Source organism: Lepus europaeus, chromosome 4 (assembly GCF_033115175.1).
Source record: "Lepus europaeus isolate LE1 chromosome 4, mLepTim1.pri, whole genome shotgun sequence".
NCBI lineage: Eukaryota > Metazoa > Chordata > Mammalia > Lagomorpha > Leporidae > Lepus > Lepus europaeus.
Genome location: NC_084830.1, coordinates 123014867 through 123037347, shown reverse-complemented (window position 1 = coordinate 123037347; position 22481 = coordinate 123014867). Strand labels below are relative to the sequence as shown.

At 39.7% G+C, this 22481-nt stretch overlaps 1 protein-coding gene across 2 annotated transcripts in view; it reads right to left on the bottom strand.

The window, feature by feature from the left end:
* Window positions 1–10213: 10213 nt before the first annotated feature.
* SOX30 (SRY-box transcription factor 30) overlaps window positions 10214–22481 on the bottom strand; it is a 59739-nt gene continuing 47471 nt past the window's right edge. The window contains exon 5 of one of the 2 annotated variants that reach the window (XM_062188766.1): window positions 10214–10595. In XM_062188766.1, coding sequence (XP_062044750.1) covers window positions 10214–10595 — 382 coding nt within the window. The remainder of the gene's footprint in view (window positions 10596–22481) is intronic. The other variant, XM_062188767.1, reaches the window with a different exon arrangement.

Below are 22481 nucleotides of genomic sequence, written 5' to 3'. Positions count from 1 at the left end.
GTTTATGAAATACTAACACAAAAAGGAAAATAGTCTATATGGGGTTTGCATTTTAAGCACCATTATGAGCCCAAATTTGTACATGTCCATATGTGTGCAAAAATGTTGACAAAAATATATGAACCAAAATGATTGGTAAACAATAATTATGAATGACTGAGTTACAGGAATTTTTATTTTTATTTTATTTATTTATTTTAAAATATCTATTTATCTGAAAGTCAGAATGAGAAAGAGAGGGAGAGAGAGAGAGATCTTATATTCATTGGTTCACTCTCCAAATGGCCACAATAGCAGGTCTGGGCCATGCCAAGGACAAGAGCCAGGAATGCTAGCCTTCCATCTTGGTCTTCCATTTGGATGGCAAGGATCCAGATACTTGGGCCATCTTCTGCTGCCTTCCCAGGCACATTAGCAGGGAACTGGATCAGAAGTGCAGTAGCCAGGATTCAAACCTAAACTCCAATATGGCATGCCAGTGTAGCAAGTAGCAGCTTCCCCTGCTGAGCCACACCACCAGGCCCAGAGATTTATATTTCTAATTTTATATTTTTATTTTGAAATTTTTACAATAATCATTTTAATTCTATAAGCAAAAAAATGCAATATAATTAGAAGAAACATAGGCAGAACTATGTTTTTACAGAATAATTTATGGAAGGATCCTATCTCTGATTGACAGGATTCAGGGCTTTCTGTTTTTTCCTAATTCATGCAAAGAGTACAATTTAGTGTAAAAATAAACTCAGAACAAAGAAACCTCAGACTGAGTGTATGGCATTTTGTGAAAATGTCTGAATATTCCCTAACTATCAATTTATGCACTTGTCATCGTACAAAGTTGAACTCTTTCCTGACAGACCTGGGTTCTCCTCTTGCATAAGGAGAAGCTATTTGATCTTGAGCAAGTCAATTGTCCCTCTCTAGACATTTTCTTCAATTTCTTTTCCATGAAATTTGAAGAAGAAAGCCAGGGGTTCCTAAAGGCTATATACAAATATGAGAATATGGTTAGTGGTTAGGACCATCACATCTTAGAGAGGGAAGGAAGCTAAACTTTGGACCAGGTGGAAATCTTTAGAAGATACTTATTTCCCTCCCAAGCCTTTTTCCAAGGTTGGCCTTGTTCTAGCAGCTTAGAGGATTCCAAATGGATGTCCCAGACACATAAGCACAGAAGGAGCTGCTAACAACATCAAGGAACACCAGGACACAATGTTAGTAATAATGGCAAACAGGTTTGTATTTATTATCATCCAACACTCTGTATATTGACTCTCCACAACAGTCCTAAAAGGTATGCTCAGTTATTCTTCTTATCGTACAGAAAACAAAACAGATTCAGAGAGGGTGGAGGTCTTTGCTGAATATCATGACACTCCTTAAAGGGATAGAACCAAGAGTCTTTCCCAGATTTGCCTGATCCTAAAGCTGACATTCTTAAATGCTGTGCTATAGAATCTCACCATAGGTAAAACTACGAAGTGGAAAAATCACTCACTGAGCTTCAAGATGTTGATTTCATCCTTACACCACATGCAGGGATCTTTTTATATGCCTCTGGGTTTGTCCAGACTAATTTGCAAAAAATAAAACCCATCCCCACAAGAACCGAGTTCACTCACTGGCTCAAGCATGACTGTACATGTAAAACTGAGGCCCTTAGTGAACGGAACCAAACAATGTCAGATCTTATCTGTCTTCCTGTCTCTGCTTCTGCCGCTGGCATCATTGATCCCACCAAAGATGAGCTTTACTCCAACCAAGGGAACATGGCCCATGAGCAGTTCCAAATTCGCATTCTAAGAGAATCATTTTCCACACAGAAAGCAAATCTGCTTAGAAAAATCCTTGTGAAGGCTCTGACTATCCTGCTGGACAGCAAGCCAACCCTGGACTATGTGCTGTGACCAGGGGCACTCTTGCGATCACTTAAACCAGAAGCAGGTGGCTACAAAAGATCTCCCAAGGAAGGAGGAAACGTTCCAAATAGAGGGGAAATGCAGGAGGGCCCTATCTTGTGTGGGGGCTGGGGTGATGACAGGTAGATACGCTGGTGGCCCCTGTAATCCTCCAGCTATGTTTAGTCTTTTCTTTCATCCTAAACTTGCTGAGGATCTGGTCAGGTGTCGCCAAGTTAAGGAAGAAAGGACTTAATCCAACAATTCCAACTGAGGTGGGTCTTACTCCAGGATTGCTTCCCAGCAAGAACAACATGATGGAACAGAAACAGCCTAGAATTTGGAGGTAGAGATCTTTTATCACTTGTTGGGTGGCCTTAGACAAGTCACTTCACCTTGGTAAATCTTTATTTTCCCGATTAGTTAGATAAGGACAATAACACCTATTTATAAGCTTGTTATGAAGACTGAGATGAAATCGCACAAAATATCAAATACAGCGGCACATGGCAGGTACTTACTAAAGTGTAGCTTCTGTCTATTAATTAATTCAACAAATATTTATTCAGCATGTAATACCTTGCAGGCACAGTAGTTCCATGTACTAACCATAATATGTCAAGCAAGAAATACAATGTTCCTATTCTGTAGTAGCTTCCAACAGTGTGAGTTGGTGAAAATAAAAAAGAAAACACATAAACAAGATAATTACAGATTACAATAAGCACTTTGAAAAACTGTTTCTATGCTTGTATCTATTACTAGTGTAAAAACTGTCTGGTCAGTGTTTTTAAATTTTTATTCTCATTTTATTTGAAGGACAGAGAGACAGAGACCTTCCATTCATTAGTTCACTCCCTAAATACCTACAATAGCCAGGACTGGGCCAGGTTGAAGCCAGGAGCCTGGATCTCAATCTGGGTGTCCCACTTGGGTGGCAGGAGCTAAAGTAGTTGAGCTGTCTTCTGGGTGCAGGAAACCAAAGCAGAAGCTGAGGAGCTGAGACTCAAAGCAGGCACTCTGATATGGGATGAAGGCGTCCCAAGCAGTTTCATAACTACTGAGCCAAACACCCACCCCCTGAGAGGTTTCTTGAACTTTACTGTTCAATCTCCCTCTGCCCCTTTGATGCGCTGGGAGCCACTCTCAAATTAGAGTTCAGTAATTACTTCAAGCTTAAGCAGGGAAAGATACTGAACTATTAGCTCTTGAACTGTCACAGAGAAGAAAGGGAGGCAAAAGGAAATATGAGGTCAGTGGGAGGAAAATTCTGAGCTCCACCTCTCAATTTGTTAATCATTCCCTGGTGGTATTCAAAATCAGATACAAATTCCCAGGTCTCATACTCAAATATTCAACTTTTAAGGGTCCAGGGTCCTCCCTCCTTCACTTAGTTCTTCCCTCCCTCTCTTCTTTCTTTCCCTTCATCTCTCTCTTTCTTCTTTCTCTGACTATCTCTTTCTTTCATAGGTAAGTAATCAGACATGGGAAACATTACTGGTAAGCCAGCCTATGAATTCCATTGGCCAATGACGTTGAGAATACAGGTTTGTAAACCCTGTAGATATAAACAAAGGTATTGAGGGAACATAAAGCAGGAACAACCAGCTTAGTCTTTAAGGGTTAGAGAAATACTTTCTGAAGGGGAAGAATTTGGGATAGAACTTGGTTCAGTTGCACGTGCCACAGGATACAAAATCATAGTGGATGAAACAACATAGACATTTATTCTTCACTCAAACTCTTAAGAAAGCCAGTGTCAATATAGTGATCCTGTCTTATTTTTTTACCATCTTCAACATAAGACTGACATGATCCAAGATGATTGCTCAGATTCCAGCCATTACTCCTAAATCCCTGTGAGGGGCCAGCACTGTGGTGTGGCAGGTAAAACCGTAGCCTTGCAGTGCCAGCATCCCATATGAGCACCAGTTCGAGTCCCTGTTGCTTGACTTCCAATCCAGCTCTCTGCCATGGCCTGGGAAAGCAGTGGAAGATGGCCTAAGTGCTTGGGTCCCTGCACCCATGTGGGAAGACTTGGAGGAAGCTCCTGGCTCCTGGCTTTGAATTGGCGCAGCTCCAGCCATTGTGGCCAACTGGGAGTGAACCAGTGGATGGAAGACCTCTTTCTCTGCCTCTCCTTCTCTCTGTGTAACTCTGACTTTCAAATAAATAAATCTTAAAAAAAAAAAAAAAATCCCTGTGAGTGGGAAAGGACAAAGTGGCAAACAAGAGCACAACTTCCCCCTTGAAACACATTTTTCTGGAAGTTGTACATGTAACTCCAATCAACAGATGAAATAAAGTCTATTCAGATTTGCCATGCACGATGCACATAGCTAGAAATTTAGGGTTCTATTACTGCCCACCCCCTCCAAAAAAAAAAAAAAAAAGGAAAGTAGTCACTGGGAGATAAGAAGCAGATACCTGACCTGAAACCTGAAGAATCAGCACAATTAGGCATGGGAAGTCCTAAAACAGATTGTCTAGAAAGAGAACACAGTATCATCCCTTTGGTAGCACTCTTCCTTCCACAAGCTCTGCCTCTCCTCCATATTGTCACCCAAAATCATCTTGGAATATCTGCCTACCCCCTAGCTATTCAGTTCTAACAGAAATGACTTCAGCCCAACAGTGACTTCAAAACCATCATATTCCAGAAACAATGAGTGCTTAGAGAAAAAAATCTCCTTCCATGTGTAAGAGCTCTCTCTGAATTCACATCATTGAAATCTACTAAGACAGATTATTGAGATGTTTTAAAGAAACTGTAATTCCAGTCCTTTCATATGATTATTTTGTATAACTGCCTGAAGCTATATGATGCTCATGTTAACCTGTTGAGCAAACTGTATTTATGTTATTATAGTTATGCAAAAAATGTGTGAGTACATGGTCAAATATTGGAAAGAATGTCATAAAAACAATATTGGATGGATTAAATGTTTTTTTCCTCCTCTATAAGTTCATTTCAACATGGTTTTGTTATTTTCATAACATAAAACTTGAAAATAAGTCTCAGGTTAAATAGTATCAATGGTAAGTGTGCTTAAGAATCACCTGAAAAGCTTATTAAAAATGAAGATTCCTAGGGTCTAGCTGAAGAAATTCTGATTCTATACATCTCAGGAATGCCTGTATTTTTATCCAGCACCCGAGCTCATTTTGTTAGAAGTGGAACCTTGAAATGCACTGCCAAAGATAGTGTCTCAGAGACTAAAACTTGACTTGGGACATTATCTGTGCCAAAATAGCCCAGCTTTGTATTGTGCTAAAAACACTCCTCTAGTAAAAAATTCACTCTCTCTGGTTTGTAAGTGAAGTATGTCTAAGCTTCCAAGTAAACTTGGAAGTAAATAAGTAAACAAGTTTTCTGATAAAAGAATCCCAGGTGTTAATAGTTACATACTGCCAGGTCTCTAGTAGAACCTCTCCATTCTCTGTACTTCCTGAATCCTATCCCAAGCCTTCCTCTGTATGCTCCATACAAATTTACTTATAATCTTTCTTGGAGAAAGAGACTTGGCATTTTTTTTTATTTTTTGACAGGCAGAGTGGACAGTGAGAGAGAGAGAAACAGAGAGAAAGGTCTTCCTTTGCCATTGGTTCACCCTCCAATGGCCGCCGCGGCCGGCACGCTGTGACCAGTGCACCGCTCTGATCCGATGGCAGGAGCCAGGTGCTTCTCCTGGTCTCCCATGGGGTGCAGGGCCCAAGCACTTGGGCCATCCTCCTCTGCACTCCCTGGCCACAGCAGAGAGCTGGCCTGGATGAGGGGCAACCAGGACAGAATCCAGCACCCCAACCGGGACTAGAACCTGGTGTGCCGGCGCCGCAAGGCAGAGGATTAGCCTAGTGAGCCGCAGCGCCGGCTTAGAGACTTGGCAATTTTAAATTTTACGTCTGCATAGCACAATTTGCCATTTCCAGCTGCCTGGATAATTCAGTATTCATTTTATTCAATAGGGTGGCCAACTTGTCCATGTTTGCCCAGGAGTTTCTCAATTTTGGCACTAAAAATCCCATATCCTGTAACTCCTTTCCCTCTGTCCTGGGAAAATCAGGACTTGGGTAATTGGTTACCCTACGCCTTTCCATCACTTAAACTTGTGTAATTACATATAGCTTCAAAGAAAAGACATGCTCTAGAAGGGGTTGCCAGCCTCTACAGAACATATTGTAGGAAGCACATGTAAAAACTTAGCTTTCTGAAGTTCTTCCTTTGAAAGAGAATACAGGTAAGATATTGTTCATTTTCTTTTGTTTTGTTTTTTATTCTTGTTTTGTTTAGAAATAAGATATTTCCCTAATGTGGTTTCAAGGAAGGAGCCAGATATAAGGGTGTAGCAGGCAGCCTTTCCCCATTTCACCCCTTTGCTTACAAACATTATTTGAGCACAATTTTACCAAAATTGGTGCTAAACTCATCACAAAGGAGGCTTGAAAGGTTGGATCAGACTGTGAGAATGCAGACCATACAGAGAAAAGGTAAATCAATCAACAGGATACGGAATTTTTCACTAAATAGAATTAGATACAATTGTAAAGCCTTCAACACTTGTTTCAGGTAGCTTTACAGTGATGCCTTTGGAATTTCTCTTAAATCCTAAAATGTGAAGATGATTCAGAAAGCTAAAAAAGGATGTCTCAACAGAATCTGTTTCAAAATGCAGGACAAAAAAAAATTTCAGAATTACTCCACCCACATTAAACTACTTTCAAATATCAGAAATAGTTCAGAGAATCCGCAGAATTTCATTTTAAAATCAGTTCCAACTATTCCAACTACAACTTTCAAAAGCAGCTCATAATTTTGGCTCACGAATAATCCTACAAATAGCTGGTTGATATGGTGAAAAATACACTTGTGTGAGTATGTGGCACATTTGCCTATTTGAACTCTTGGGTGTAATATCAACTTCCATTTAAAAAAAAAAACAGTTTAATAGCCAATAGCAATTTGCAACATTTGTAAGGTTCAATTCTTCCATCCTTTATGACTATTACTTAATGCAGAAAACAGTTTATTCAGGCACAACTTTCTTTCATTGACAGGTTTGAGATGGCCAATGCTGAAAACCACAAGTGAAGTCAACGATTTAAACACCAAAGCTACCAGCATTTCCCTAACTGTTTTCCCTGACGTGTTAGTAGGCATTATGTCACCAAAAACGGGAATGGGGTAGTGCTGTGGCATACATGTTATTAAGTTCCAAAACATGAAGATTAAACAGGGTTCAATTTCTTTCTTTACTGCAAGACTTTTGAGTCATTACAATGACAATATACACTGATATACTCCAAGGTGGGGCCATGACATGTGTTTCCAAACAATTATTTGACCAAACTTTGTCAGAATATCTAAAAGGCTTGGCTTCTAACATATTTAGAGAACCACACTTTCTTGCCTTTCTAAACTTGCTAACTCAGCAATGTGAAAGTCAAGATGAAATCTATTTTCAGTCTATTTGCAGTGAAACTTTTCACTTGCAAATAGCCATCTTTGACCAAAGCACAGAACCATTTGTCATTCTAAACCTACTGACACTTCAACATATTTTGAGACTATTCTTACAGCAAATGTCATTACCTCCAATTCATAAGAACAAACAAGGCAAGACCTGTTAGAAAGCAGCATAGAGAATTTCACTTTGATCACTTGGAGAGATGGATGAATTACTGTCAATGGGACAGGCCTTTGTTTAGTCTGTAGATCTCTAGTCAGTGGTTTGCAGAGCTATAAATAAGCAGATACAAGTATTTGCAGCCAGGCATGCATATCTGCAGCTGGGTACTTTTCTAAATAAGGGATACCCAGATTTCCCGACCTAAATTCTAGTGTAGATATGTAAACAACTTAAACTTCTGGCATATGATCTCAACACTAAGGAAGAAGTAGAAAAAGAATAAAAGAGTTGCAGGGTCCAGCATTGTGGCGTAGCAGATAATACCGCTGCCTGTGATGTTGGTATCCCAAGTGGGCACTGGTCCATGTCCTAGTTGCTCCACTTCTAATCTAGCTCCCTGCTGATGCACCTCAGAAGGCAGCAGAAGATGGCCCAAGTGATTCAGCCCTGCCACTCACATGGGAGACCATGGCTCCTGGCTTCTGCCTGGCCCAGCCCTGGCCATTGCAACCATCTGGGGAGTGAATCAGCAGATGGAAGACAATGTTTCTCCTTCTTCCTCTGTAACTCTTTCAAATAAACAAATAAATATCACCCCCCCCCCCAAAAAAAAAAAAAAAGAGTTGCACAATCTGAAAGAAAAGAAGGCATCAGAGGAAGGAAGGAAAACAAGTAGTTAGGAAATACTGAACTCTGCTCTGTACCATCCCCCAACCAATCTGCCTATAGGAATAAAGTCTATGATAAAAACCAAGTTTAGTCACAAAGGTGCTATTAAAAGAAGAGTGAATAAAATGGGTCAAATTATTGCTTACATTTCTTCATAGCAAAAACATCAAACATATGGATAACCCAATGTTGCTTTAGTTTAGATGTGAAGTAACAATGTTTGCCCTCTATCAACCAAGAAATTCAACTTTTGCTGTTTAACCACATCAAAATGGTATGTGCAAAATAATAAAGAATAAAAAATATGAAAATAAATTTTATTGGGGGAGGAAATATTAAATACAGTAAGTATTGGGTTCATGAAGTATATGTTATATTAACAAACTTTGTTTAAAAAAACAAGCACAGGTTTGGTAAAAGAAATTGGAAGCTTAAAACAGGTTTCTATATACAAATTCCAAGAGTTTTCAGTAATAAAATCTTTATTTGCAAAAGTTATGCAGATCACTGAGAAAAAGTGTATTGATTTCTTGCTGTTTCCCATCATGACTTCACTATATGCCTTATCTGTCTGTGTTTTGCCATGATATTCCAACTCATGTGGTCCTCATTCTGTTCTAAAAAGGTTCTAAAAAGGTCTCCTCTATCTATAACGGGGCTCCAAGACCTGAGATTTTTTTATTCTCTGTGAATTAAATTCCACATGCTATTAAAAATATTCCATGATGGGGCCAGGGCTGTGGCGTAGCAGGTTAACGCCCTGGCCTGAAGCGCCAGCATCCCATATGGGTGCCGGTTCGAGTCCCGGCTTCTCCTCTTCCAATCTAGCTCTCTGCTATGGCCTGAGAAAGCAGCAGAAGATGGCCCAAGTTCTTGGGCCCTTGCACCCATGTGGGAGACCCAGAAGAATCTCCTAGCTCCTGGCTTCGGATCGGCACAGCTCCTACCGTTGCAGCCATCTGGGGAGTGAAAGTGAACCAAGGGATGGAAAATCTCTCTCTCTGTCTCTACCTCTCTCTGTAATTCTGTCTTTCAAATAAATAAAATAAATCTTAAAAAAAAATTCCATGGTTTTCAAGACAGTTGCTCTTCCACTCTGGGGAGTATTTAAGTCACATTTACACACATGTAGAGTTTGGAAGTAGCATCAGAATGTGTGCACATTTTTGTTGATACAAGCTAAAGTCTCATGCAAAGCTAAGGATCCATGCAATTCTGAAGGCTATTAAGTAAAAATAAATATATGTATATAGTATGGAAATTACCTTAAATGAACAATACTAATGGTGCTTATTTCTATCTCCCAAACAAAAAACATCCAACAAGAATAATTTTGTCTATTTTTTTAATTATGACAAAATAGAACAATGAATACCAAATGGAAAAGATATTGAAAAATTATAAAAATGTTTAGGAACAGAAATGACTAAATTTATCTGAAGGAATTAGCCATTTGCCATTAAAAGACATTTGCAACCTATAATTATTTATTCTATAAATTAAATTTAGTAACTGAGTTCCAGTTCACTACTAAAAATTATCAAAACATTTTCAAAATGTTACATAAAAACTGACAACATCCATAGACATTACATAAATACTAAACAAAAAATAAACAAATATGTCCTGAGATAAAATACAAATTCATACTTGCCATGCCAGATACACACATATAATTGTATATATGTGTGTGTATATATACATATTCCCTTTCCACACACATACAGTTGTGAAGCTTCCATATTTTATAGCTGGCATGCCAAGATAAAGATAACACATGTTGATGTAATTTCAGCCATAAATTAGCTACTTCATATTTTAAATACTCCTATGATGAATTAACAGGATTATACTTCCACTAATCAAAACTTCATGAAGATATAAACTGCATTTGGTTTTGACTCTTCAAATCATGGCTGAAAACTCTTAGCAAAGCATTCTAGGCTTTTTTTCTCACACCAACTGACCCAGATATATTTTAAGAAATGTTTATTTTCTATGCATATGGTTTTAAAATTATAAATTCCTGAGCACTTTTTCTTCTTCCTCTTCATCGCTGTCAGTAACATTGACTTGCTGGATGCTAGAGGGAGTTGATGTTGGGGCTGTGAAGACGTTCTCCAAGGCTCCAATGTCCAGCTGAGGCATGGGATTTAAGTACTCTTCCCCACTGTGGCTATGACTGTTATAGTAAGAGGTCCCATCCATGCTCTCACAATTCTGAGAATCTTCACTGTGTGTGCGTTCATCTGGGTAGTCTCTAAAAGGATAGTCTCTATTTAAAGCTGAAAACATAGCCTCATGTTTTTGGTACCTGTCTTCATAATAACCAAGGCATTCTGGCATTGAACTTGGAAAATTTCCATAGCCAAAGGGAGGCCGACTATAAGGACACGTGCTATAGCAGAAAGACACAAAAAAGGAATTAGATCAGACCTTGCCCACCAATGCCTTGCATACAAGATAAACTAAATTAACTGTATTCTCTTTGAATCCTGGAAAGCTCCCAAGATCTTTTCTGTAACCACTTTATGTTTTCATCTACTCTGTTCCCATTGTTCAGATCCTACCCAAAATAAACTGCTTAGTAAGTATGTGACTGGAACACTCTCCAGCTCTTATTACCTACTGTTAGCCTCAGGCTTCTTACCTTTTAACAGCCTTGCTTATTCTAACCTTTCTCTCATGATGCCTCATATCATGTAAGGTTTTTTGTTTGGTCATTCAACATTTGTTGAATATATGTGCTGGACAGAGTGCTAAGAAGCAATGATATAGATATATAAGAAATTTCTCAGCATTAAAGAGAGAAGGCTACAATACTGAAGAATTTTATGGTTTTGGAAAAGCAAGTTTTTGTTGCACTAGGCTAAGAATTGACAGTTAACATGCAACACATTCTTACTGGTATTGGAAGGAAGTTCATGGGTAGAAGGGAATGTATAAAAGCATTGAGATCAAGAACTCCTGAATATTGGGGTACTCGAAAAGAGGATTACAACTTAATTTTTAAACTGGCATTAAAAAATAGTAAATTAAAAACGTGCTTATTGGCCGGCACCGTGGCTTAACAGGCTAATCCTCCACCTTGCGGCGCCGGCACACCGGGTTCTAGTCCCGGTCGGGGCGCCGGATTCTATCTCGGTTGCCCCTCTTCCAGGCCAGCTCTCTGCTATGGCCCGGGAAGGCAGTGGAGGATGGCCCAAGTCCTTGGGCCCTGCACCCGCATGGGAGACCAGGAAAAACGCCTGGCTCCTGGCTTCGGATCAGCGTGATGCGCCGGCCACAGCGGCCATTGGAGGGTGAACCAAGAGCAAAAAGGAAGACCTTTCTCTCTGTCTCTCTCTCATTATCCAGTCTGCCTGTAAAAAAAAAAAAAAAAAAAAAAAAGTGCTTATCACCAGAAAGATTGGCAACTTATATTAAATAGTGGTCTTAGTGGTCTTTTCCAAAAAATATTTTGGAGGGCAAGAATGTGAAGACCTTACAAGATTATGAGGGGTCTTCAAAAAGACAATGAGAGGGATCTTCAAAAAGTAGAAAGTTCTATATTTTGAAAAACATGTGTGTGGATTTCAAAAAGTTTTGCACCAAAAATAAACTTAGCTTTTAATCTCATTTTTCCATGAACTTTTTGAAGTACCTATGTATTTTACAGTTTTATAAGCTGATGAATTTTTTAAAAGGTGAATCCAAACATTCTGTCATTAAAAAAAGCCTGGTATTTTCTTTTAAAGTATTATCCTCCCCTTTAAAGGCACAGAACAGAAATCACAGGAAGAGGCCAAAGCCAACCAAGAATTCCTTGGACTCATGGACTCCATCTAGTGACAGATAACATGAATGTAGTGACCAAACTGACCACACTCAGAAAAACCCCATGAAAAGTTGGGTGTCTCATACTTCTGAATTTCTCTTTTAAAGTTAACTTTGTTTCCTTATTTTTAAAAACAAAAATATGACCAACATACTACATTAATATGAAATTCTTTGAAACCCCCAAATGACCCACCTATACATTTTTAAGTGCTAGGTACCTTACTCATATGAAATATAATGCACACTTTCTAAAAATTTTCAGATTGCTATAGCTACTGCAACACACTAATTCAGGAATTTTCAGTTTAATAATGTTTCCTGAATTCTGTGCTCCAAGCTACTATGACTTCGTTTATATAGCCTTCCCACCTTCAAGTCTGTTCATACACTGAATTCAACAGATATTTTAAATAATAAAAACTACCTTCTTCACAAAGCCTTCACTTCAGCTAGTAATAATTCATCAGTGACTATCTTTTCCAGGAGTCATTGTAGGTTTGGTGAGGAATTTAAAACAAAACTGAACAGAAAAGGTGGAGAATTTAAAAGAAAGCAGAAAGAAACGAAAATAAAGGTATTTTATAGACATGGCTAAAATCTGCAATACCAGCACCACAATTATTATACAGGTATTGATATAGTAAAGATAAATTAGTGTTATCTTCCAAAAACAAAAAGATCATTTAAGACAAAGGTAATAAGGCTGAGATTGAACTTCTAAAATCAATCCAATTCACAATAGCTAAAAAACAATCAAATAACTTGGAATAAATTTAACCGAGGATGTCAAATATCTCTACAATGAGAATTACAAAACATTCAAGAAGGAAATAGAATAAGATTAAAAAATGGAAAAATTTTCCATGTTCATGGATTTGAAGGATCAACATCATCAAAATGTCCATCCTTAGATACTATGAGAAACAATGACTTGATCAGCCCTTGTCCTGACTGTCGAGGAACAACTTAATACTTTATCCCTTTAAGTGTTTTATTGTTCTACTTAATACCATTGGTTGAACTCTTTAATTAACACACAATTATTCTTAGGTGTTTAAATTTAAATGAAAAGTGATCCCTGTTAAATATAAGAGTGGGAATAAGAGAGGGAGGAGATGTACAGTTTGGCACATGCTCTCTCAGACTTACCCCGAATGGTAGAGCTAGAAACGTGCCAGGGAATTCCAATTCAATCCTATCAAAGCATTTACCAATGCCATCTTACTTGTTAAAGTGATCAGTTTAAGTTCATAATGGATCAAAAAGATAAAATTAAGTGTCAAAGGGATTACATAAATAAGACCAGTATCTACAAATAATTGATAGAATTAAAAAGGAGAGAATGATCCTATATGGGAAGTGGGATACACAGCAGACTTGTAGGGGAGGCTGAATCCGGAAAGGCCTAGAGGAACTCCCTAAGCCTGCCTCGAGTTTGAAGACCTGTCTTTAAGTTTCAAATCCCTGGCAGTAAATGACCCAGCCCCAGGGCGCTTTTGCCTAATGATCACTGAGGTGGTATAACAGGATTGGCTAAAACCCTTTTGCGTCACAGCACCCCACCCCTTTCCTGTATCCACTCTGTACTGCAGCTTTATAAACACCTCCCTTTTATAATAAAGTGAGATCCTGCTTCGACTCGACTCCCCATCGCATCTGATTGTCCCCTGGGGTTTAGGGAGGCTGAGTGGCGGGTGGCACACTTCCCCTCCTCAGCCAAGGCAAGCTGCGGGCAGCCTGCCTAATTCTCTGGCAGTGATGAGGAAGAGTCACCGCACAGACTCATAGAATGGCAAAAGCACTAAACAGCACTCTGGCCTCAGAATCAGCCCTTAAGGCATTAGGATCTGGCTAAAAAGCCCATAAGAGTATTTCAGACATGGAAAGCCAAGACACTCTGGAAAAAAAAAAAAAACCTAAATGAAAGATCTCTTTGAGCCGGCACCGCGGCTCAATAGGCTAATCCTCCACCTAGGGCGCTGGCGCACTGGGTTCTAGTCCCGGTCGGGGCACCGGATTCTATCCCGGTTGCCCCTCTTCCAGGCCAGCTCTCTGCTATGGCCCGGGAAGGCAGTGGAGGATGGCCCAGGTGCTTGGGCCCTGCACCCCATAGGAGACCAGGAGAAGCACCTGGCTCCTGCCATCAGATCAGCGCGGTGCACCGGCCGCAGCGCATCAGCCATGGCAGCCATTGGAGGGTGAACCAACGGAAAAGGAAGACCTTTCTCTCTGTCTCTCTCTCTCTCTCACTGTCCACTCTGCCTGTCAAAAGAAAAAAAAAAGATCTCTTTGAGTGAGATCCCTGTGGAAAGAAGGGGCCATCAAAGAAGGAGGTACCTTTCTCTGAAGGGAGGAGAGAACTTCCACTTTGACTATGGCCTTGTCTAAATAAGATCAGAGTTGGTGAACTCAAGAGGCTTCTGTAGCCTTGGCAGCTCATGACAAGAGCCTCGGGTGATTACTGATGTCATAAATAAGAGTGTCAATTGTTAAATCAACAACAGGAGTCACTGTGCACCTGCTCCCCATGTAGGACCTCTGCCCTTGATGTGTTGTACTATGGGAATTAACGGTAAAACTACTACTCAAACAGTACTCTATACTTTGTGTGTCTTTGTGGGTGAGTCTGTTGAAATCTTAGTATATACTAAGTTGATGTTCTGTATATAAAGATAAATGAAAATGAATATTGATGGAGAATGGGATGGGAGAAGAAGTGGGAGATGGGATGGTTGCGGGTGGGAGGGAGGTTATGGGGGGAAAAGCTGTTATAATTCAGAAGTTGTACTTTGGAAATTTATATTTATTAAATAAAAGTTGAAAAGGAAAAAAAAGTCCATCCTTAAGAAAGCAATTTACAGATTCAATGCAATTCCAATCAAAGTACCAAAGACATTCTTTTCAATCTAGAAAAAAATGATGCTGAAGTTCATATGGAAGCACAGGAGACCTCAGATAGTTAAAACAATCTTATACAACAAAACAAAGCCAGAGGCATCACAATTCCAGATTTCAAGATATACTACAGGGCAGTTATAACCAAAACAGTCTGATGCTGGTACAAAAATAGATGGATAAACCAATGGAACAGAATAGAATCACCAGAAATCAGTCCAAGCATCTACAACCAACTTATATTCGATCAAAGAGCTAGAACCAATCCCTGGAACAAGGACAGTCTCTTCAACAAAAGGTGCTGAGAAAACTGGATTTCCATATGCAGAAGTATGAAGTAAGATCCCTTACACCTTATACAATAATCCACTCAAAATGTATTAAAGATCTAAATCTACAACACGACATTATCAAATTATTAGAGAACATTGGGGAAGCCCTGCAGGACATTGGCATAGGCAAAGAGTTCTTAGAAAAGACCCCAGAAGCACAGGCAGTCAAAGCCAGAATTAACAACTTGGATTACATCAAATTGAGAAGTTTCTGCACTGCAAAAGAAACGGTCAGGAAAGTGAAGAGGCAAATGACAGAATGGGAGAAAATATTTGCAAACAATATAACTAATAAAGGATTAATAACCAGAATATACAAAGAGATCAAGAAACTCCACAACAACAAAACAAACAACCCAATCAAGAGATGGGCAAAGGACTAAAAGAGACATTTTTCAAAGGAGGAAATCCAATGATGAACAGACACATGAAAAAGTGTTCAGGATCACTAGCAATCAGGGAAATGCAAATCAAAACCACAATGAGGTTTTACATCACCCAAGTTAGAATGGCTTTCTTACAGAAATCAACAAAAAACAAATGTTGCTGAGGATGTGGGGAAAAAGGTACCCTAATCCATTTTTGGTGGGATTGTAGACTGGTAAAGCCACTATGGAGGGCAGTGTGCAGATACCTCAAAAATCTGAATATAGACCTAACATATGATCCAACCATTCCACTCTTGGGAATTTACCCAAGGGAAATGAAATCAGTAATTAAAAGAGTTATCTGGCCAGCGCTGTGGCTTAATAGGCTAATCCTCCGCCTTGTGGTGCCAGCACACCGGGTTCTAGTCCTGGTCAGGGCGCCAGATTCTATCCCAGTTGCCCCTATTCCAGGCCAGCTCTCTGCTATGGCCCGGGAAGGCAGTGGAGGATGGCCCAAGTCCTTGGGCCCTGCACCCGCATGGGAGACCAGGAAAAGCACCTGGCTCCTGGCTTCGGATCAGTGTGATGTGCCGGCCGCAGCGGCCATTGGAGGGTGAACCAGCGGCAAAAAGGAAAACCTTTCTCTCTGTCTCTCTCTCTATTTACTCTGCCTGTCAAAAAAAAAAAAAAGAGTTATCTGCATGCAATTCAATTTACAATAGCTAAGACATGGAGTCAACCTAAATGCCCATCAACAGAAGACTGGATAAAGAAATTATGGGATATATATATATATATATATATATACACTATGGAATATTACACAGCAGTAGAAAATGAAATCTGGGCATTTTCAACAAAATGTATGAATCTGGAAAATATCATATTAGTAAAATAAGCCAATTACAAAGGGACAAATACCATATGTTCTCTCTGATCTGAGAGAATGAATAGAGCACATAAAATGAAATCTGCAGAAGTGAAGTTTACACTTCGAGAAGGGATAACTTGAGTTGCCATTTTCTTGACTTTCAAGGAACAGTTTTATTCCTTCCCTTTTTTTTCTCTTACTATTTGCTGAACTCTTTACTTAATGAATAATTAATCATATGTGTATAAAGTCAATTGAGGATGGAACTCAGTAAGAAATAAGAATGGGAATAAGAGAGGGAGGAGGAAGTTTATAACTGTAAAGCTGTATAGTTCTGCATATATTCCTAAGGACTAACTTCTAAGGGTAAGGTTTAAAAAACATCATGGAACCCTAAATTCCATTAAGCTGGGTGGTAAAAATGTCATCTTAAGTGTTAAAGGGATCACATTAAGTATTACAGTGAACATATAGATAAGATTAAGTGTTAAAGAGATCATATAAATAGGTTCAAGTGTCAGGTAATTATAATAGATAGAATTAAAAATAAGGGAATGCTCCAACATGGGAAGAAGTCCACAGAGCAGACTCATAGAATGACAATTGCTTTAAGTAACACTCTGACTTTGGAATAGGCCCTTATGTCTTCCTGGTCTGGCTGAAAAGCCCTTGAGAGCACTTTAGGCATGTAAAGCCAAGATACTGTGGCAAAAAATGTTCTGCATGTGGGATCTAAGTGAGATTCCAATGGAAAAAAGTGGCTATCAAAGAAGGATATACTTTTTTTTTGTTGTTTTTTGTTTTGTTTTGTTTTGTTTTGTTTGACAGGCAGAGTGGACAGTGAGAGAGAGAGACAGAGAGAAAGGTCTTCCTTTGCCGTTGGTTCACCCTCCAATGGCTGCCGTGGCCGGCGCGTTGCGGCCAGCGCACCGCACTGATCTGAAGCCAGGAGCCAGGTGCTTCTCCTGGTCTCCCATGCGGGTGCAGGGCCCAAGCACTTGGGCCATCCTCCACTGCACTCCCGGGCCATAGCAGAGAGCTGGCCTGGAAGAGGGGCAACCGGGACAGAATCCGGTGCCCCGACCGGGACTAGAACCCGGTGTGCCGGTGCCGCAAGGTGGAAGATTAGCCTATTGAGCCGTGGTGCCGGCCTAGGATGTACTTTTCTCTAAAGTCAGGAGAAAACTTCCACTTTGCTTATGGCCTTGTCTAAATACTGATGGAGTTGTGTATTCAAAAGGCTTCCATAACCTAGGCAGCTCATGTCAAGAGCCTCGGGTGGTCACTGACGTTATACATAAGAGTGTTAATTGTTAAATTAACAACTGGAGTCACTGTGCACTAACTTCCCATTCAGGACCTCTGTCTTCAATGAGTTGTGTTATGAGAGTTGATTGTGATACTTGTTTTCAAACATTTGTGTGTGTGTGCAAACTGTTGAAATCTTTACTTTTTAGTATAGAGTTGATCTTCTGTATACAAAGTTAATTGAAAATGAATCTTAATGGAGAATGGGGCTGGGAAGTGGAGAGGGGAGAGGAGGAGGGGTGGGGGTGCAGGCAAAATTGTACATATGAAATTTGTATTTCTTAAAAAAATTAATTACTTTAAAAAAAGACAAAGGTAATCTAGGAGGTTACGTGGGTGAAAATGAGTAGTACTAGCTGAAATCTAACAAGCATTTCTTGTTTTCTGGGCATTGGCTAGAGAATTTTTATATTATCTCAGTTATCCCAATGAGATAGATACCATAAATACTTCCACTGGAAGGCTGAAGGAACACAGCCTTAAAAGGTTAAGTAACTTGCTCTAAGTCACATAATTTATAAATGGTAGGACAGAATCAGGGAATCTGCCTCAAAAACTTTTTCTCTTAACTTCAATGCCACACTACTATCTAGCTGTGCCACACAGAAACCTGATAAAATTAAGTAAATCTCAATTCATCTGAGTCTTCAGTGCCAACAGAAAATAAAACAAATTAAAAGGTATCTCATGAGAAATAACTGTGTATTAGTACTATGAAAACTAGAAACACTTATTTAAACATCAGATTAGAAAGCCTTATAAGAAATTACATCTAATAATATGCTCATAAACACATTAATATATGTACATTTTGCTTTTATTTGCAAAAAGAAAGAATTCTAAAACAGAACAAAATCCAATAAAAATTATCATCTACAGGGGAAGAATAGCAAGCAGAAAAGAGACAGATAGAGAGGGCAGTGTTGTGGCACAGCAGGTAAAGCTGCCATCCGGAGCATCCCATATGGCCAGCACTTTGAGTTCTCACTACTCCACTTCCAAGCCAGCTCTCTGCTAGTGTGCCTGCAAAACCAGTGAAGGATGGCCCAAGTCTTTGGGCCCCTGCAACCATGTAGGAACCCATAGGGAGCACCTGGATCTTGGCTTCCGCTGGGCCCAGTCCTGGCCATTGCAGCCACGTGGGGAGTGAACCACTAGATGGAAAATCTCTCTCTCTCTCTAATTTTCCCTTTCAAATAAACAAAAATATTTTTTTAAAAAAAGAGGAAATAGAAACTAGATCTCCCTGAATGTACATTTTTAAAAGTTCATTTAGTTATTTGAAAGGCAAAGCAAAAGAGAGAGAGAGAGAGAGAGAGAGAGAGAGAGAGAGAGAATCTTGCATTCATTGGTTCACTCTTTAAATGCCCACAAGAGCTGAATTAGGACCAGGCCAAAGCCAAGAGCCAAGGATTCCATCCAGGTTTCCCATGTGAGTGGCAGGACCCAAGTGCCTGAGCCATCATCTGCTACCTCCCAGGAAGTGCATTAGCAGGAAGCTGGAGAGCAAGTGGAGGCTAGACTCAATCCCAGCCACTGTGATTCGGGTTGTGCTATGCCACAACATCCACCACTCTGAATGTACACTGAATTGTTTGACTTTTTTAAAATGTTTATTTGAAAGGAAGAGAGAAAGAAAGAGTCCACCTTCTGGTTCACTCCCCAAATGCCTGCAATAGCTGGGGTTGTATCAGGCCAAAGCTAGGAGCCAGGAATTCCATGTAGGTCTCCCACTTGGGTGGTAGGACCCTTCATCCATGTATCCCAGGTACATTCGCAGGGAAAACCTGTATTAGAAGCATATTAGCCAGGAGGCAAATCAGCACTCCCATATGAGATGCAGGTGGCTTAAACAGCTGTACCACAATGTCTGCATCATGGTTTTACTTTTAAACCAGGTAAATATGTTACATAGTTTTTAAGCAAAATTATTTCAAGATAATTTAATTCTGTTACTTTTATCATACCTTCCTAATAATATATATCCTAAAGAGACGAAGAAACACAAACAAATCTTAAATTACATTAAATAAATTTTATTATTAGTGGAATTGCTCCTTTGAAACTTTTGCAATCACTATGTTAAAATTACAGATAAGTAGGTAGGTAAGTAGGTAGGTAGATAGGGTCACGAAAAATGTTTAGTAGATTAAAAGTAAATAAATACTTATGTTATTATCATTAGAAACTAACATTTTGGATAGGGGTTCCAAGATGGTGGAACAGGGAGGGAGCTTACGGATGCAGTCCAGGAAAAGATAATTTAATAAAAGTGGAGATTGTGTAGTCTCAGGGAAGAGTTAGGGAAAAAATGGCAGATGAAACACTTCTGTAATTAAAGGGACATGGTGGACCTACGTGGAGGGTGCCCACGGCTCAGGACTTCAGCAGCTAAGAGCCTCTGCACCAGCACTGGAAAGTGAGGTGACACGAGACCACAGTATCCTGAGACACTGGTGGAAAAGTGGCAGAAAGAGCCTAGAGGAAACGAGGCTTGAAGCCCCATGGGGGAAAGTACACTAGCCTAACTAGAGGAAAGAAAAAATAAAAGGGACAGTACGGACATGATCCTCTCTCTCCAGTCACCTTACAAAGGCACATGAGCCGACAGAGCAGGCACCATTTTGGACATATGTAACAGCTGCGCCAGCTTGGGACTGTGCCGAGCAATCAACTGAGCAGAGAAACCTGACTCTGGTGGGGAGTAATAACGGGAGACTAAGACCTAGTAACTGTATGGAGCTTCTGAACCGGGACTGTAAAAAAAAAACACTGAGGGTGTGTGGGAGAACTCATGGTGTGGCTGAGACTTTGGGGGAGCTCGGGTGGCTCTGGCTACATGATGAGAGACATTGCAGGGGAATCTGAACTTACACTGAGGACTGCACAGATCCTTTGTGTGGTCCTTGAGACAGAGCAGATGAATATTATACCCAGTGGGGCTAGTGTCATTGAGGAGAAGAGATCAGCTGAGCAGAATTACTTCCCTTCTGATTAGAGAGAGAGAGAGAGAGAGAGAGAGAAAGAGAAAGACTTACCATACCAAACCTGGGTGTGTCAATTTAGGCACACCCTAAACCCTGAAGAACTGAACAGAGCTCTCTGGCACACCCACAACAAGCCTCTAGAGATTCACTGAAAGCAGACAGTCCACTTTTCTACAGTCACAATGAGAAAAGCCACCATAGTGGGGGTAAAAAAAAAAAAAAAGAAACCAACAAGTATCTCCACAAATGCAGAACAAACGCAATAATTCAAGAAACAAGAATAAGGAAGACAACATGATGCTCCCAAAAGGAAATGACACTTCAATACAAGATTATGAAGATGATGAGATAGAAGGAATGCAAGAAATGGAACTCAAAAAAATGATGATAGTAATACTTAGAAGTAATCAAAAACAAATGCATGAACTACTGAAATCCATGCAGGACATAAAAGAAAATCTCTCTCATGAAAATGAAATCTTAAGGAGGAATCAAAATGAAACGAAGAATTCAATAGAACAAATAAAAAACACGGTTGTGAGCCTTAAAAACAGAATCAGTGAGGCAGAAGAGAGAAGATTGGACTTAGAAGATAGAGCACAGGAAATAATACAGTCAAACCAAAGATAAGAAAAGGAAATTAGAAATCTAAAAAATTATTAAATTGTACATCAACAGTCAGGACAAGGGCTGATCAAGTCACTGTTTTTCACAGTGTCCCTTTCACTTCAACAGGTTTCCTTTTTTGTGGTTGGTTAGTTGTCACCGATCAGGGAGAACATATGATATTTGTTCCTTTGGGACTGGCTTAATTCACTCAGCATGATGTTGATGTACAATTTAATACTTTATCCCTTTTAGTATTTTTTTTTGTTCTAGTTAATACTATTGGTTGAACTCTGTAATCAACACACATTTATTTTTAGGTGTTGAAATTTAGCTGAAAAGTGATCCCTGTTAAATATAAGAGTGGGAAAAAGAGAGGGAGGAGATGTACAATTTGGGACATGCTCAATCGGACTTGCCCCAAATGGTGGAGTTAGAAATGTGCCAGGGGATTCCAATACAATCCCATCAAGGTGGCATGTACCAATGCCATCTCACTAGTCCAAGTGATTAATTTCAGTTCACAACCGATGGCTCTGATAGGTCTAAGAATCAAAGGGATCACACTAACAAGACAAGTGTCTGCTAATACTAACTGATAGAATCAAAAAGGGAGAGAATGATCCAACATGGGAAGTGGGATACACAGCAGACTCGTAGAATGGCAGATGTCCTAAACAGCACTCTGGCCTCAGAATCAGCCCTTAAGGAACTCGGATCTGGCTGAAGAGCCCATGAGAGTATTTTAGGCACTGTGTACTTACTCCTCATGTGGGATCTCTGTCCTTAATGTGTTGTGCAATGTGAATTAATGCTATAACTAGTACTCAAACAGTATTTTATACTTTGTGTTCTGTGTGGGTGCAAACTGATGAGATCTTTACTTAATATATACTAAATTGATCTTCTGTATATAAAGATAATTGAAAATGAATCTTGATGTGAATGGAATGGGAGAGGGAGCGGGAGATGGGAGGGTTGCGGGTGGGAGGGAAGTTATGGGGGGGGAAAAGCCATTGTAATCCATAAACTGTACTTTGGAAAATTATATTTACTAAATAAAAGTTTGAAAAAAAAGAAATCTAAAAAATTGTTGGG